This window comes from Silurus aristotelis (genome assembly GCF_946808225.1).
Source record: "Silurus aristotelis genome assembly, chromosome: 1".
Classification (NCBI taxonomy): Eukaryota; Metazoa; Chordata; class Actinopteri; order Siluriformes; family Siluridae; genus Silurus; species Silurus aristotelis.
The window spans coordinates 40417393-40432709 of record NC_139574.1 but is presented as its reverse complement, the minus strand read 5'-3'; the positions used below and the strand labels follow the sequence as shown (position 1 = coordinate 40432709).

Here is a 15317-nt window from a genome sequence, read left to right as displayed (position 1 = left end):
TACAAATGTACTATGATTTAAGTGAATCAATGCTTCAGTTCAGTGAGATTACAAGTTGGGTTTAAAGCTGTAGATTTTATAGGAGGGTGGATTTTATTTCTACATACTATTCTTTCCTTCAAAAAAGGATTAAGGGGATGATTTGGGAAAAGGTAGAGGTTTATTTATGTTTACTCCAATAACATCACTTGGGAAGGGCAGATTTGATTCTACCCCTCTGACATCTACTCGGGGGTCTGCCCTGGAGAATTAGTGAAATGAAACGGTACGTGGCAGTGAGCTCCACATCCCTGTAGTGTTGGTGGATGGAGCTCACGTGACTCTAAAGCAGATGAAGCATCAGTGGAATTCATGATGGAGATGCTGAACCAGCTGGACGTAGACACTTTATATATATTTATAGTGTTTTAAATGCCTTTATTATACAGTTACAGCAGTAGGAACTGTTATGAGAGCTGGTGCACAAATAGAGGAAACACCCACACATGCAGAATAAAATTAGAAAGAAGAATTACAAACTATTTGTATAAAATCTCTATGAAAGAAATGAAAATCATCAGGCTATAATACTGCACTGTATGTCACTGGCTAAAAAAGAGCTTTTGTAGTTTTAAAAATATTGATACATTAAAAGCTTTGATTTTATAAATATGTATGAATGAAGGTTTAAAAGTGTGATGTTGATTTGTTGCTGGTTTCAGGAAAATATTTATTAAAATGTTCTTCTTTCATGCATGTGTATCACAATCACTTGACAAGTTCCTCTTAAAGTTCTTATAAAATGTTTAATAATCACGATTCAAAACACTCGAAAACATTTACATTGTGGATTGTTTTTATTTATTTTCCTAAATAATATAATAATAAAAAAAGAAGTATATAAACATAAAAAATATAATAACGTGCAATATTAATATCATATTTTTATTATTATTATAAATATATGTTTTTCTTCTTGTTCTTCCTCTTTTTCTTTGTGCCAAAGAGCATCTTTGTTTCCTGAAAGAAAAATGCAGAGGAGTTTTAGTCTACACATCATGTGTGTGTGTGTGTGTGTGTGTGTGTGTGTGTGTGTGTGTGTGTGTGTGTGTGTGTGTGTGTGTGTGAGGATACTCACCGACTTGACTCCTGCTTTTCCTGTTTTTAGGATCATGTTCATTTCATCCACCTGCACACAAACACACACATATACACTTCTATCACACGTGTGTCACGTGCATATAAAGAGTGAATAGAGGAGTGATGTGTGTGATTATGAATAGATGTGAATGAGGAATTTGTGGGTGGGGTTTTGTTACCACATGACCAAAACTTAATCATCATATTAATATAATATTATTTAACATAATAATACACTCGTTACTACAACCACTTATTACAAATCATTACTAAATATAATATTAGTGTGTGTGTGTGTGTGTGTGTGTGTGTGTGTGTGTGTGTGTGTGTGTGTGTGTGTGTGTGTGTGTGTGTGTGTGTTTGCTCACTTTTGTTTGCAGAAGATCAGGATCAGAAATCATGTTCATGATTTCAAAGTTGTTTTCACTCCCAATCAGCATCCATGAAATTTTATTCGCTTCAGCCGGGTGGATTTTCTCTACCAGAGGCAACAGGTGATCATCTGCAGAGAGAGAGGGAGAGAGAGAGAGAGAGAGAGAGAGAGAGAGAGAGAGAGAGAGAGAGAGAGAGAGTGAGTTACTGAAACTGCTTGTGTGTGTGTGTGTGTGTGTGTGTGTGTGTGTGTGTGTGTGTGTGTGTGTGAGTGTAACACTTACGTGCCATCTGGATCTGCATTTCAAAATCTGCAGACTCCAACATGTAAATGGTTAAGCGCTTCTGGGGTGCTGCAGCCATGGATACATCCTGCACATCTGGAACATGAGATGAAGCTGGACTCTGTTCTAGAGCTGGAACATGAGGTGGAGCTGGACTCTGTTCTACAGCTGGAACATGAGGTGGAGCTGGACTCTGTTCTACAGCTGGAACATGAGGTGGAGCTGGACTCTGTTCTACAGCTGGAACATGAGATGGAGCTGGACTCTGTTCTACAGCTGGAACATGAAATGAAGCTGGACTTTGTTCTACAGCTGGAACATGAGGTGGAGCTGGACTCTGTTCTACAGCTGGAACATGAGGTGAAGCTGGACTTTGTTCTACAGCTGGAACATTAGATGAAGCTGGACTCTGTTCTACAGCTGGAACATGAGGTGGAGCTGGACTTTGTTCTACAGCTGGAACATGAGGTGGAGCTGGACTTTGTTCTACAGCTGGAACATGAGATGGAGCTGGACTCTGTTCTACAGCTGGAACATGAGATGGAGCTGGACTTTGTTCTACAGCTGGAACATGAGATGGAGCTGGACTCTGTTCTACAGCTGGAACATGAGGTGGAGTTGGACTCTGTTCTACAGCTGGAACATGAGATGAAGCTGGACTCTGTTCTACAACTGGAACATGAGATGGAGTTGGACTCTGTTGTACAGCTGGAACATGAGATGGAGCTGGACTCTGTTCTACAGCTGGAACATGAGGTGGAGTTGGACTCTGTTCTACAGCTGGAACATGAGATGGAGCTGGACTCGGTTCTACAGCTGGAACATGAGATGGAGTTGGACTCTGTTGTACAGCTGGAACATGAGATGGAGCTGGACTCTGTTCTACAGCTGGAACATGAGGTGGAGCTGGACTCTGTTCTTCAGCTGGAACTTGAGGTAGAGCTGGACTCTGTTCTTCAGCTGGAACTTGAGGTAGAGCTGGACTCTGTTCTACAGCTGGAACTTGAGGTAGAGCTGGACTCTGTTCTACAGCTGGAACTTGAGGTAGAGCTGGTTTCTCATCCACAGTTGTGCGCTCTTCTACAGCAGGAACTGTGTTTACTGCTGGGGCATTTTCTTTATTTCGCTCTCCCTTCTGGCTTGGTGTGAAGGGAGTCATATTCTGAGTCTGTAACACAAAGACACACACAGCTGTAAACACTTCATTCCATTTTGTTTTATCAGATCATCATCACTGCTAGCAGAAAGCTCTTGAGGGAACCAGCTAGAGGAGGATCTTTAACCTTTTCAGCCAGTAACCCATTTAACTGCAATATTGAACTTCAGCATCAAATCATTTTAATGGGGACAGCATGGGGTGGTAGATGTTTAGGGTACAGTCTTCACCTGCACATTCTTCATCCTTTGCACGTTATGATGGACAGGGTTATCCTGGTGTTCTGGTCTCAGTAAGGTCTTCTGCTTGTTAATGAAGACCTGGGTGTGGTGGTTTCTCTCAGTCTCGCGCTCCTTACGAGACTTAAAGTGTTGGATGGAGCTGTAACACAACAGAGACACTGCTCTTAGACACCGCTGTTAGTCTTTATGCCGACACCAGAAAAATTACCCCCTGATGCTGACTGAAATCCCCTCATATGACCAAACCCACACTTTATATTAATAGCTTACACTTTATGGCCGTTAAGAAGTTTGCCATTGAGTTTCTCTTTTGCCAAATTCGCCGCCTCTGGAGACTCAAATTGGACGTATCCATATCCTTTTGTCCCCGTCTTGTAACGGACAACCTTCAGGAGAGACACGTCATGTCAACACACAATTCATATCAAACAGATCTAATACAGGACTTTAGTAGAAAACATGCTAATCATGCTATACAGATGTTATTCAGATCCAAACAGTTTAAAGCACAAACCCTGCATGACAGGATCTTCCCAAAGACTGAGAACAGGTCAAAAAGGGCCATGCTGTCAATCTTCTCCAGGTCCAAGTTCTTGATGAACAGGTTTCCGATGCCGCTTTTCCTCATGGTGGAATCCCTCTGAGACCACATGACTCTCATAGGGTTCCCCATAAGGAGCTCACAATTAAGTGTTGCCAACGCTCGCTCAGCTGAGGAAACAAAATTCATTACAGGTCATTCATTTCAGTAAAAAAGACTGGGGAAAGATGGGTGAGGAGAAAACACTCTCAAATTTTATTTAAGGCACAAAACCTGACCATATTCACATAATAAAGTAGTAAAATAATACAGAAATGACTCCTGGAGTATTAAGTAGACAATAAACTGGTGTAGATGCAGAAATAGTGTATCAGGGTTTAATGAGGATTTAATTACCATCGGCTCGCTGGTAAAAGTTGACGTAGGCGTAACTGAGTGAAACGCCGGTGTTCCAGTTCCTGCAGATCCGGATGGAGTGAACGTGGCCCACAGAGCTGAATTTCTCCATCAGCATGTTTTCTGTCACTTCATGGTGCAGATCACCAACATACAGTGTTGAAATACTCGAATTCATTTTTATCTAAAAAAAACAACAAACAAACAAACAAACTGTCAGTTATAAACAAGAGAATAAACACCAAACCTACAGTCTTAAACAGAAAAACATCAGTATGAGTGAACTACAATCAGTTTCTACTCTAAAATGTTAAAAGATTGTAAAACATACGGGTTTAAAAGATCTTACATTTCTACATTTCTCAGTACAAAAATTAAGTTAACAAAAAGCACAAAACAGTCTAAAAAGTATTCAGAATAACTATATATATAGCAAAGCTACTTATCAGGTACCTAATAGTCAGTAGTAGATGAATAGTTATAATGTTTATCAGTCGCTGCTGCTGCTTTTATTGCTTCTGTGTGTTTGTTTGATGGTTGTCAAGGAGATACTAGAATTTTGATGATGACGTCATAGAAACGTTTTTGCAGTATCACTCTGGTCACATGACCAGTTGGACACATGAATCACAGACACTTAAATAGCAAACACTATAGAAATATTATTTTAATACAAAACTAACTTCAAATATCAATAAGATAAAAATAAAAATGGTCCTGAATCCTGCATGTACACAAAACAGACCATTCATTCATTCATAAATTTTCTCCCGCTTATCCGTAATTCGGGTCGCGGGGGCAGCAGTCTAAGCAGGCCCCCGCCTTCGACTGCTGCCCAATCCTCACAGCACCGACCCTTACGGTCCCTCCTGCAGGTGGTGAGCCCACGGGAAGGCGGCCCCACGTCACTCCGACGTCACGGACCTTGATATTTCCCTCGTAAGGGACCAATGAATTCCATTTAAAATGCTTTAAAATGGTCCTGAATCCTGCATGTACACAAAACAGACCAATGAATCCCATTTAAAATGCTTTCAGTGATTCTACATCCTGCGCCTGATCTACACTGTGTGGACAAATGTATTGAGTCTAAATTTGACAAAAAAAATTAAGAATAAAAAAGCGATAATATTTCCAGAAATGTTGCAGTAAGCAGAAATGGACATTTCGGCTAATGGTGTAGGAGACATCATCATTAGCCTCATGCTAGCCGTGTTTGCTAGCGCTGTTTTTGTGTGAGCTAGTTTCTTAGAAAATTTTACTAAAAGTTGATCAAAAGACAAATACATTCGTTATTAAGACACTTATAGTTTATTTATAGCGCACTAAATGCAGAATATTTAGACCGACGATGAAAACTATTGAAGCTAAGATTATTTAGCCGGCTAATTAGCCTAGCTCAGTGGTTCTCAAAGATATGACAGGTGGGGCGCAATGAACGGCAGGATTTATTTATTTATTTGTTCTTCATTTATTTGTGACATTGACCACAAAAAAAACAAGCATGTAATTCAGCACAAGCAGACAAAAAAGGTAGATGGTGGGAGCTTAAACCAAAAATTCAGCCTTAAAGAAAATATAACTGTTTTATCCTGTTCCTTTTGCCACATCTCATCTCTGAGACTTTTCAGATGTTGCTACACTGAAAACTAAATACAGATCTCAGCTCAATATTGAACATGACTTGAGAGTGACAGTATCAAGTCTACAACCCCGTTTTGAAAAGATTTATGAAATGAATTTGCTCTATTTTGCACAGACTGCAAAGTGACAGAAAGTCCAAGAGATAACACAACTACACCTTTATTTTCTCTATTTTTGTTTTTGATGCTAATGTTCATTTAGAATTGGATAGTTCAATAAATTCGACATTTTTTAAACTTAAAGAATTTCATTATCCTTTTTTGAGGTGACGGAGGACAGGTGGGTTTAAAAATCCACCCCTCTGAAGTGGTAAATGGCAGAAAAAGATTGAGAATCACTGCATTAAAACACAAACAGAAGTCACATTAGTACAGAATGGAGCATAAAGCACGTCCTGATAGTGCCGCTAGAGGGCAGTGTGAGACTGAGAGTTGAGGATGTGAGCTGTGTGAAGCTGGAGATCAATAGTCTGTTAAGGGGTGGGAAATAGGGGAAAAAAAGGGGAAGGAGGGACAAGAGAAAAAGGAGAAAGAAAAAATAGAAAAATGGAAGAAAATGAAAGGAAATGGAAAGATGATGGACATTTGTTATGGTTTTAGCAAACTGCCTTTTTATCTGCTTCCCAGGGAGAATCTCTGATGTGAATGATGCCGGTTTGAATCTTACCTCAGACACCGCTGAAATCCCCCTTTATATGTCATTATATGATAATATGATTATATGATAATGACATATAAAAGTCTTTTTAAATTACATAAAAGTGCAGGCTGTATAATGGTGGGGGTGGAGGTAGAGGGCACTACAGCAGTAGGAGTGGAGTAAAGCAGGTGGAACAATTCAATACCATATTTGGATCAAAATGAGGTTTCTTAATGAGGGGCTTAATAACTGCTAACTTGAGGGATTTATGGACGTGACCTAAAGATAGTGAGGAGTTAATAATATTGAGAAGAGGCTCACCAGCTGTATGTAACACTTCCTTCAATAGATGAGTAGGAATAGGATCTAACTGACATGTTGTTGATTTAGCTTTGGTAATAACATCATACAGCTCTTCCTGTCCTGTACATGTAAAACAGTGTAGTTGTGGAGTTGTAGGTGAGATTGTGTCAGGAGATGCTGTCAGAGGTTGGACCGCCACAATTGTTTTTCTAATGTTATACATTTTTTCAGTGAAGAAATTCATAAAGTCCTCACTATTAAACTGTGATGGAACACATTTTTCAGATCCCTGATTTGTAGTTAATTTAGCTACTGTACTGAAAAGGAACCTGGGATTGTTTTGGTTGTTTTCTATGAGTTTGCTCAGGTGTTCAGCTCTAGCAGCTTTTAGCGCCTGTCTGTAGCTGAGCATACTGTCTTTATACGCAATTCTAAATACCTCCAATTTAGTTTTCCTCCATTTTCTCTCCAGATTACGTGCTGTTCTCTTGAGGGCATGCGTATGACTATTATACCAAGGTGCAGGTGCTTGTTCTCTAACCTTTTTTAACCGGTTGTGGGCAACAGTGTCTAATGTGCTAGTGAGGATAAGGTCTATGTTGTTAGTCATTTCATCAAGATTATTAGCAGTTATGGGTTTAGTGAGAAATTGAGATAAATCAGGCAGGTTATTTATGAATCTGTCCTTAGTGGTTGGAACAATAGTCCTACCAAGTCGATAACGTGGTGAAACACGGCTAATCTGCTCTACCGGTAGTGTGTACAGTATGAGGTAATGGTCTGTGATGTCATCATTCTGAGGTAAAATATCTATATCAGTGACGTCTGCTCCGTGGGATATTATTAAGTCTAGTGTGTGGTTAAAACAGTGAGTTGGTCTGGTGACGTTTTGTTTAACCCCAAAAGAGTTTAATAAGTCGACAAATGATAATCCTAGAGCATCGTTTACATCAACTACATGAATATTAAAATCTCCTACAAGCAGCACTTTATCAAAATCGATCAAGAGGTCTGATAAAAAACAAGCAAACTCTTGAAGAAAATCAGCGTAGGGTCCTGGGGGTCTGTACACGGTGACCAGAGCGAGTTTTCTATGCATGTCTGAAAGTATAATTTTAAGAACGAGCACTTCAAATGATTTAAAGCTGAATCCTAATCTCTGACTAACATTAAGAGAAGCACTATAAATGGTTGCTACACCTCCCCCACGACCAGTCTGACGGGGCTCATGCTTATAAACATATCCTGACGGTGTCGACTCGTTTAGACCCTTATAATCACCTGGTTTAATCCAGGTCTCAGTGAGACAGAGTGCTGAGAGATTATTATCTGTGATCATCTCATTTACAATCAGTGCTTTGGGTGCAAGTGATCTGATGTTAAAAAGACCAAACTTTACAACTTTTTGGTGTTTGCTTATCTGGCATTTTTCAGTTTTAACTGCAATAAGATTATTTCTGGATCTTGTGTATTTAATTCTTGGTTTTACTACATGAGGAATAGATACGGTTTCTATAAACTGGGCTGTGTGTGAACTTGTAACTATTTGGTTTGTTGTATAAATGTTCTCATAGACGTAAATTTCCTGATGTCTTACCAGTCAGATGGTGTGAAGTATCCTAGAGATGTTATCTGATAGCACTGCTGCTCCAACTCTGCTGAGGTGCAGGCCATCAGGGCGGAAGAACCTCGGACGCTCCCAGAAACAGTTCCAGTTATTAATAAAGAGAAGTTTGTGCTCTCGACACCATGACTGTAACCATTCATTTAGTGCAAAGAGTCTACTAAACTTCTCAGCCCCTCGCTGGTAAGTGGGAAGAGGTCCTGACACTATGATCCTCGTTGTGGGTGATGTGCTGCGTACCGTCTCCACCAGGATCCTGAAATCCCTCTTTAAGATCACCGTTTGCCTCAGCCGGGTGTCGTTCGTTCCGGCATGAAGAACAACCGCTCCGAAGTTCTCGTTCAGGATCGCGGGTACCTGCGCAGCGACATCCAGAACATGAGCACCAGGAAAACAGCGAGTGTGCACCTTACCTTTGTCTCCGGTAGCGCGGACATGCCGGATGATGGAATTTCCAAGAATCACAGTATGACATTCCGCGGCGATTTCATCCATGGTTTCATCCACGTCATGACCTGCCCCATCCTGCTGCCACCTAAAAAGATAAATAAATAACAACAATCTGCACTTACTTTATCTTTAATAAGAATTTACAGTAAATACATTTACAAATAAATACATAAATAAAATATAAAAATAAATAATAATAAATTGGCAATTCACACAACAAACAAATTAAATACATTTTTCAGTATGCACACACACACACACACACACACACACACACACACACACACACACATTTAAATCGCTATCTCTCTAATCACACTTAATTCCTGCAGGATTAATTACAGGTTGGGTGACCTCTAACCTCTCGTGTGGTGCTGATGTTCCTCCTCAGAAGTCCGTCTGCTGTCTGAAGTCTCAGCTCCACCCTCTTCAGGTCATCAGACTTCATCAGGGCTGTCAATTAAACACAACCTATGTTTATCTACACTTATGATACCAGGACGAGAAAAAATCCTCTGAAGATGTTCTTCTTAAAGGCAACATTTGTGCTGGTTTAGAAATAAAACTGCATCAAGTCTACCCACCAACACACTGCTTTTTACAGCACAAACACAAACACTTTTCTCTTTTCTGATCAGACGAGCTGCTATTTGAGTTCACTGACAATGTTCTTATACTAACAAATAAAATTGATCACAGTATGATTTTTAACCCATATTGATTATTGCACATTTTTAAAAGCCCTCTGTAACAACCAGCCAAAAATATGCCGAGTCAAGCGATTAGATCAGACATACACAATAGTATTTCAAATCAATTTTCAAGCGAAATGATTTCATAAAATAACTATGCTGTCACTTTTACTCAGCTCTTCTATTATTATTACTCAAGTAGTAGAAAATCTACTGCCCACTGGATCCTGTTTGGTCCAGATCTTCCAGTGGAGTCTAAATCTAGTGTGCAGCCAACAGCTCACCTGCTCAGTAATGAAGTTGTTCCCATCCACGGTTTCAGGAAGAAAATCAGCCCAGCTCAGTTTAGAGTCCCTCCATAAGGCCTCCACTTCCTTTTGGCTCTAAAGTGAAGAAAAAACACAGCAATGACTTGAACAAAAAAGAACCTTTTTCAAATAGTATGACAAAACACTTTCCTTTTTTCAGTCATATTCTATAGAAGATCTCACAGCTCACCATTTGTTTGCAGAGAAGGTTCAATATTTCTGCAAATAATATGCCGGCTCTTGCCACAGGAAGTAGTGGTTTGCTAAATTCACTGGAATTCACAAGAAATCAACAATTAAAAACAAACACCAACTTCCTTTCCAGCAAAAAATGTATATGTATAGTCTCAAATGTAACTGTAAATACATGAATAATTCTCTCAAAGAGATTCCTCCTTCCCGAAGCACAGGATTAACGAGCTCCGCTATGTACTGCCATACATAAGGAATGTCAATCGCCATATCATCTGCTATCTCGAGGGTTTCTGAGAACCTGTGTAAACAAGGATCGGTAAGAAAATGGGGGGAAAGAGAGCAAAAAAAAAACACAGACAAAAGTCTTAATAAAGGATTCTGATTCTCATAAAATTCTCAAAAAAATGACCAAATGTAAACGCAAGCGTATTCATAATAATGCTAACAATAACCCCATTGGGTGTAAATATGTCATCAAGCTGTGGACATCTCATGACGCAGACAGTAGTGTCTCTGGCGCCAGTGGGAGACGGAGCTGTGTGGTGCAGGAATGTCACTCACCCTTTAAAAAACTGAGATGTGGAGAGGATCCCAGCCTGCAGCAGCTGATGGAACAGATGACCCATGTGGTCACGTGTGATCTGGTTTCGCTCCAGCGTGGTCTCCACACCCACCAGAACAAAAACGTACAGCATCCCGCCCTGGTCCAGTTCCTCCACGCAATGCAAGGCCTCCTGCACACGAACCCACCACGATTATGTGACGCAGTAACACGATAATAACCGATGTGTATTCAACTAAATGTGATCATAAGACACTGCATGAGATCATTACTTTGTGATCATTTATGTGTAGAAACTCCTCGATAATGGATTTAGAGCGTTTCTCCATTTCCTCCTCTGATAGCGCAGGCTTGTTTGTAGTCGAGTCTGGCACTGTGTCGAGTTTTACTGAAACACAAGAGACATGATGTGTCATGACTAAAAATGCTGATGCATTAAACTGAATTAAGTTTCAAAAACAACACCTACAATCACAACCTGCTTTGAATATTTTCACAACATGAACACAGGAGAGAGCTGAAAAAGGACACAGACTACATTCACTACAGACTCACCTGATGCTCCGGATGTGGCTCTAGCGCTAGTTTCTCCATTGCAGCCGTTCTTCCAGTTCAGCCGTCGTCCCCCGAAATTCCGTCCCAAATAAATCTTATCATCTGCTGGTAACTACACACAAACACAATTCAGTTTAAATATTATTGCTTCTTATAAACCTGGTAGAAAAACGTGTACTTTAACAGATAGCCAGTTTTGAAGTAGAATTCCATAACATTACTTAAATTGTGTGAATTGTGTAACTCGAGTAATTCGAATACAAAAAAGCATCGAGGCAAAAAACTTGGCTTAGTCTATTTAACTACACACAGAGCACCGTGTTTCCCCATGGACCATTCTTACTGATGCACCACCCGCTAAACTCTGAACAGGTAACACAGAAGACGCTGCAGAATGAAAAATGGAAGAACGGGAAAAAAATGTTTCAAAAGTTTTTTATTAAAAGAGGAATAAAGCAGCTCTCCTATAGCTCTAAATCCACAAACATTTGGGGGATTTCTAACGCTTAGTTCAGGCAACTCTTAAAGGTTAATACTTTTCAACTACGTAAATCGTTTCACCAGCAGGTTTGAGTTCATCTACATCTCAAGCTTTAAATGCTGACTGAAATAGTTCAAGCTTGCATTTGAAAAGCATGTTTCTGCACATGTAAAGTCAGTACCTTGTTGATTTTAGGGATCTTGTTGGGGTCTATTGTAATGTTCATGCTCACAGTGTTCATGGTCTCATGACTCGGAAATACTGTAGAAGAAACAAGAAATAACAACAAAAAGTTGCAGTGCATTGGTTAAGTGCTGTGAAAAGAAAGGGGACTAAGCTGTAAAAAGGATTAGTCTAGAACACATATGCCCTCTATAACCTCGCCTATTCATGCCCATGGATCGTAGCTTTTCTTGAACTTTTCTTTGCTCCTCCTGCTCCTAAAATTTGGCATCCATGTGGATATTTTCAATGGTCTTCGGTCCTTCTACAACTCTCCGTGATACCCAGTTGTGCTGAAACGAGGAATCGGACACGTCATTCACTGTTTTCTTTTCATTTCATTATGTACTACTGTTAAATATAAGCACGAATGCACATCTAGTAGGCAAACAAACAAGTTCACTGACCAGGCGCAGGTCAATGACATCATGGAGCATAAAGTGAACACGTGATGAGGTTTTTTCCCTTCACAATTCCTTCCATCTTTTTAAAGTACATATCCATTTGTACCTGAAGGAGGAATAAAATTAGGCAACAATTCAGCAGTCGTGCTCCAATACCTATTCTACTGTTCCAATAGTTCCAATAGAAGTACTTTAGGAAACATGTTTAATAGAAGAAATTTACAGCTCTCAGACGTGACAAGTTGTTAAAAGCAGATGTTCACTGGCTTTTCATAAACATTTCATCGGTTACACTTGAAACAGCTGTTCGAATATTAAACAACAGGAAGCACACTTTTTATGTAATATAGCTCTAGCAATTTCTCCAAGCCTCTTTGTATTGGTCTATAAATTATAAGCAAGTGCTCTGTTAACATGTGCAATGAAAATGCTCTACAATGGCGTCTTTGGTTGTTTACCTTGGCCTTCTTAAAGTCCATCTCTTTGCCGGCGGTCGTGAGGAGAATAGAGAGGCACTCGAGACTTTCCTCGTCATTTTGTTTCAGCAGTTTTACCACGCAGTTATAAATGATGGACTCGGTCAACATCCGCAACTTAAACAGCTCCCCGATGAACTTGACGTTACCCTTGGTTTTTCTGCGAGCTTTGTTTTTCGCCTCCTCCAGCTCGTCCTGAAGCCTCTCACGATTACTGTCCTCAATCGTTATAATCATTAAAACTAAAAAATACAAATATTACACATGAAGATACCATAGAAATTTTACAGAAGGACGGGTTCAAGCCTGATAACAGATTATCCACTTGAAGCTTCATTTGCAAATTCAGTAGATTTTTATTTTATTCTGTGGGAAAAATGAAGAAAAAAGCCCTCTTGAGAGAAACGATGCTTACTGAAACAGCTGCTTCCAGTTCCTGCTGTTTTTTCTCAAGGACATCGTTGCTCGTTTTGTCCTTCTCAAACTCTTACTGACACTGGTTTAGCAGCAGCATTCAAAAATTCACATTGCTTTTGGGTTTTTTGGCTATGGGCACATTTAACTAAAAATCAAAATAAGAAGAAAATTCCACAGTCAGAACACACAACATCAGCAACACACAACATCAGCACGACTGTATATAAATAATATCTCCATTCAACACACCGATTTATTGCACAGACAGCGAGTGTGAAATGTAAATCTTTCTGCAACGACAGTGTGCAACTGCAGAGTCATGTGCTAACCTCAGTTTTTTGTGTTTCAGGGTCCTCTGTGGAATTCCTTCTTTTCATGGAAGGCTTCCAGGCATCCTCAGCCTTCTTCATCTCCACCTCTTCATTCATAGGCACATTCAAGAGGAACTTGCAGGGTGGAGGCCCCCTCCAAATTGCATTTGGCTGCTAAAAGGGCAAACGTTATAAAGCCAAAAAAAAGAAGGCAAAATATTTGAGATATTACTGATATCATTTATATATTACTGATGATCTGTGAAACAATATTCCTTATTTGGTTTTAAATAAAGCCCCCATGTCAGGAGGCTTACCTTGTGTAGCACCACATCAGGTATGGGTGGAAGCCCCTCTGGCTTCTGCACACAATCAGGCATGAACTGGATGCTCAAAAGAAAGTTTCTACTATATTGTATCCTCTTATTCTCCATCTCTGGCTCTGAGGAAGGAACGAGCAAAAGCAGACATGAAAAGTAGTGAAAAACATGATGAAGTGTGTGAGAAAACGTTACTCATGACTCGATTACAATGAAAGTCAAAGGGCAGTTGTGGGAAAAAGGAAGGATTATGTGAGATTTTTATACGGCATTACCAAAAGATAATATTGCATATTGAAATTTAAAGATGTCTAATTCTTTTATTTGTAGAAAACGTATTTAAAAAGTACGGGTCTTATTTCTAAAAGTACGGATTTGTTCTTTCAGGCTACTTTTGTAGTCAACACCGTTTAACATGCACAACAGTTTAACAATTTGCAATACGTCTTAATTAAAACATGTTGGAAAATGCTGGACTACACGTTTAATTTAGTCACATTGTAAAAGATTTTGACCAATTAAAATCCAGTGCAGGGACAGCGACGAGCCCTTCCCCGAGCAAGATGGCGCCGGTGAGGTCGGCTGCCGTCACGACTGCTCCGGCTACGTTTTCTCTTTTTTTGTTTATTTTATACTTTTATTTAAGTAGTTACACTTCCATCTACACAAGATGGACATCATTAGATATGACAGAGACACTCTTATATCTATTGGTGTAAAATGCACTCACCTTTCGCCGTTTTTAAACCCGGACCCATGCTGGCCGAGCGAGATCCTGAGGGTGAACAAAGGACGCGACCCGTACCGGCGTCCGCGAGGGAAACAAGCTGGCGTCAGGAACAGGCTGAGGGCACGCGCACACCGCGCTCCCTTACCTAGTATCCTGTTAGCCAACGTCCAGTCACTGGAGAACAAGCTCGACGACCTCAGGGCAAGGGTCAAGTCAAGACATTCGGGACTGCAACCTTCTCTGCTTCACCGAGACATGGCTGAACCCAGCGGTACCGGACCACGCCATCCAGCCGGCCGAGTTCTTCTCGGTTTACCGCATGGACAGAACACTGGAGTCGGGGAAGTCAAGAGGAGGTGGAGTGTGTCTGATGGTGAACAACCACTGGTGCGACAGCGCGAGCATCGTTCCTCTTTCACGCTCCTGCACACCAAATCTGGAACTACTGACCATCAAATGTCGGCCCTTCTATCTACCTCGGGAATTCAGTTGGGTCATTGTCAGTGCCGTTTATATTCCACCTCATGCGGACACGGACACTGCAGTATGGGATTTACACGAGACAATAACTCTTCACCAAACACAGCATCGGGACGCTGCGCTCATTGTGGTCGGAGATTTCAACAGTGCCAACCTCAAGCGCGCACTCCCGAACTTTCATCAGCACATCACCTGCCCTACCAGGGGCGAAAGAACACTGGACCACTGTTACACGCCATTCAAGAACAGCTACAAGGCACAATCACGTCCACCGTTTGGGAAATCGGACCATGCCGCCATCTTCCTCATGCCTGTTTACAAACAAAGGCTGAAACAGAAAGCTCCGGTTCAGAGGGAGGTCGCATGCTGGACTGACCAATCGGTGGCCGCTCTG

General features: G+C 40.6%; 2 protein-coding genes across 3 annotated transcripts in view; both read right to left on the bottom strand.

Annotated features, from left to right (window-relative positions):
- Positions 1-15317, bottom strand: part of LOC310724525 (eukaryotic translation initiation factor 4 gamma 3-like) — a 367925-nt gene that overhangs the window by 73424 nt on the left and 279184 nt on the right. Inside the window, exons 2-8 of one of the 2 annotated variants that reach the window (XM_083538715.1) lie at positions 12648-12884; positions 10527-10699; positions 10138-10263; positions 9961-10042; positions 9747-9845; positions 9132-9223; positions 6599-8855 (exon numbers count right to left, since the gene is read on the bottom strand). In XM_083538715.1, coding sequence (XP_083394841.1) covers positions 9218-9223; positions 9747-9845; positions 9961-10042; positions 10138-10263; positions 10527-10699; positions 12648-12884 — 723 coding nt within the window. In that variant the 3' untranslated portion in view covers positions 6599-8855; positions 9132-9217. The remainder of the gene's footprint in view (positions 1-6598; positions 8856-9131; positions 9224-9746; positions 9846-9960; positions 10043-10137; positions 10264-10526; positions 10700-12647; positions 12885-15317) is intronic. The other variant, XM_083538714.1, reaches the window with a different exon arrangement.
- Positions 10773-11819, bottom strand: LOC310734034 (uncharacterized protein; the record flags this gene model as incomplete). The annotated part of the gene is made up of 3 exons (XM_083555622.1): positions 11745-11819; positions 11083-11194; positions 10773-10915 (listed from the first exon to the last, which is right to left on the bottom strand). Exons 1-3 carry the CDS (start codon positions 11802-11804, stop codon positions 10773-10775), a joined length of 315 nt encoding a protein of 104 aa, XP_083411748.1. The 5' UTR covers positions 11805-11819.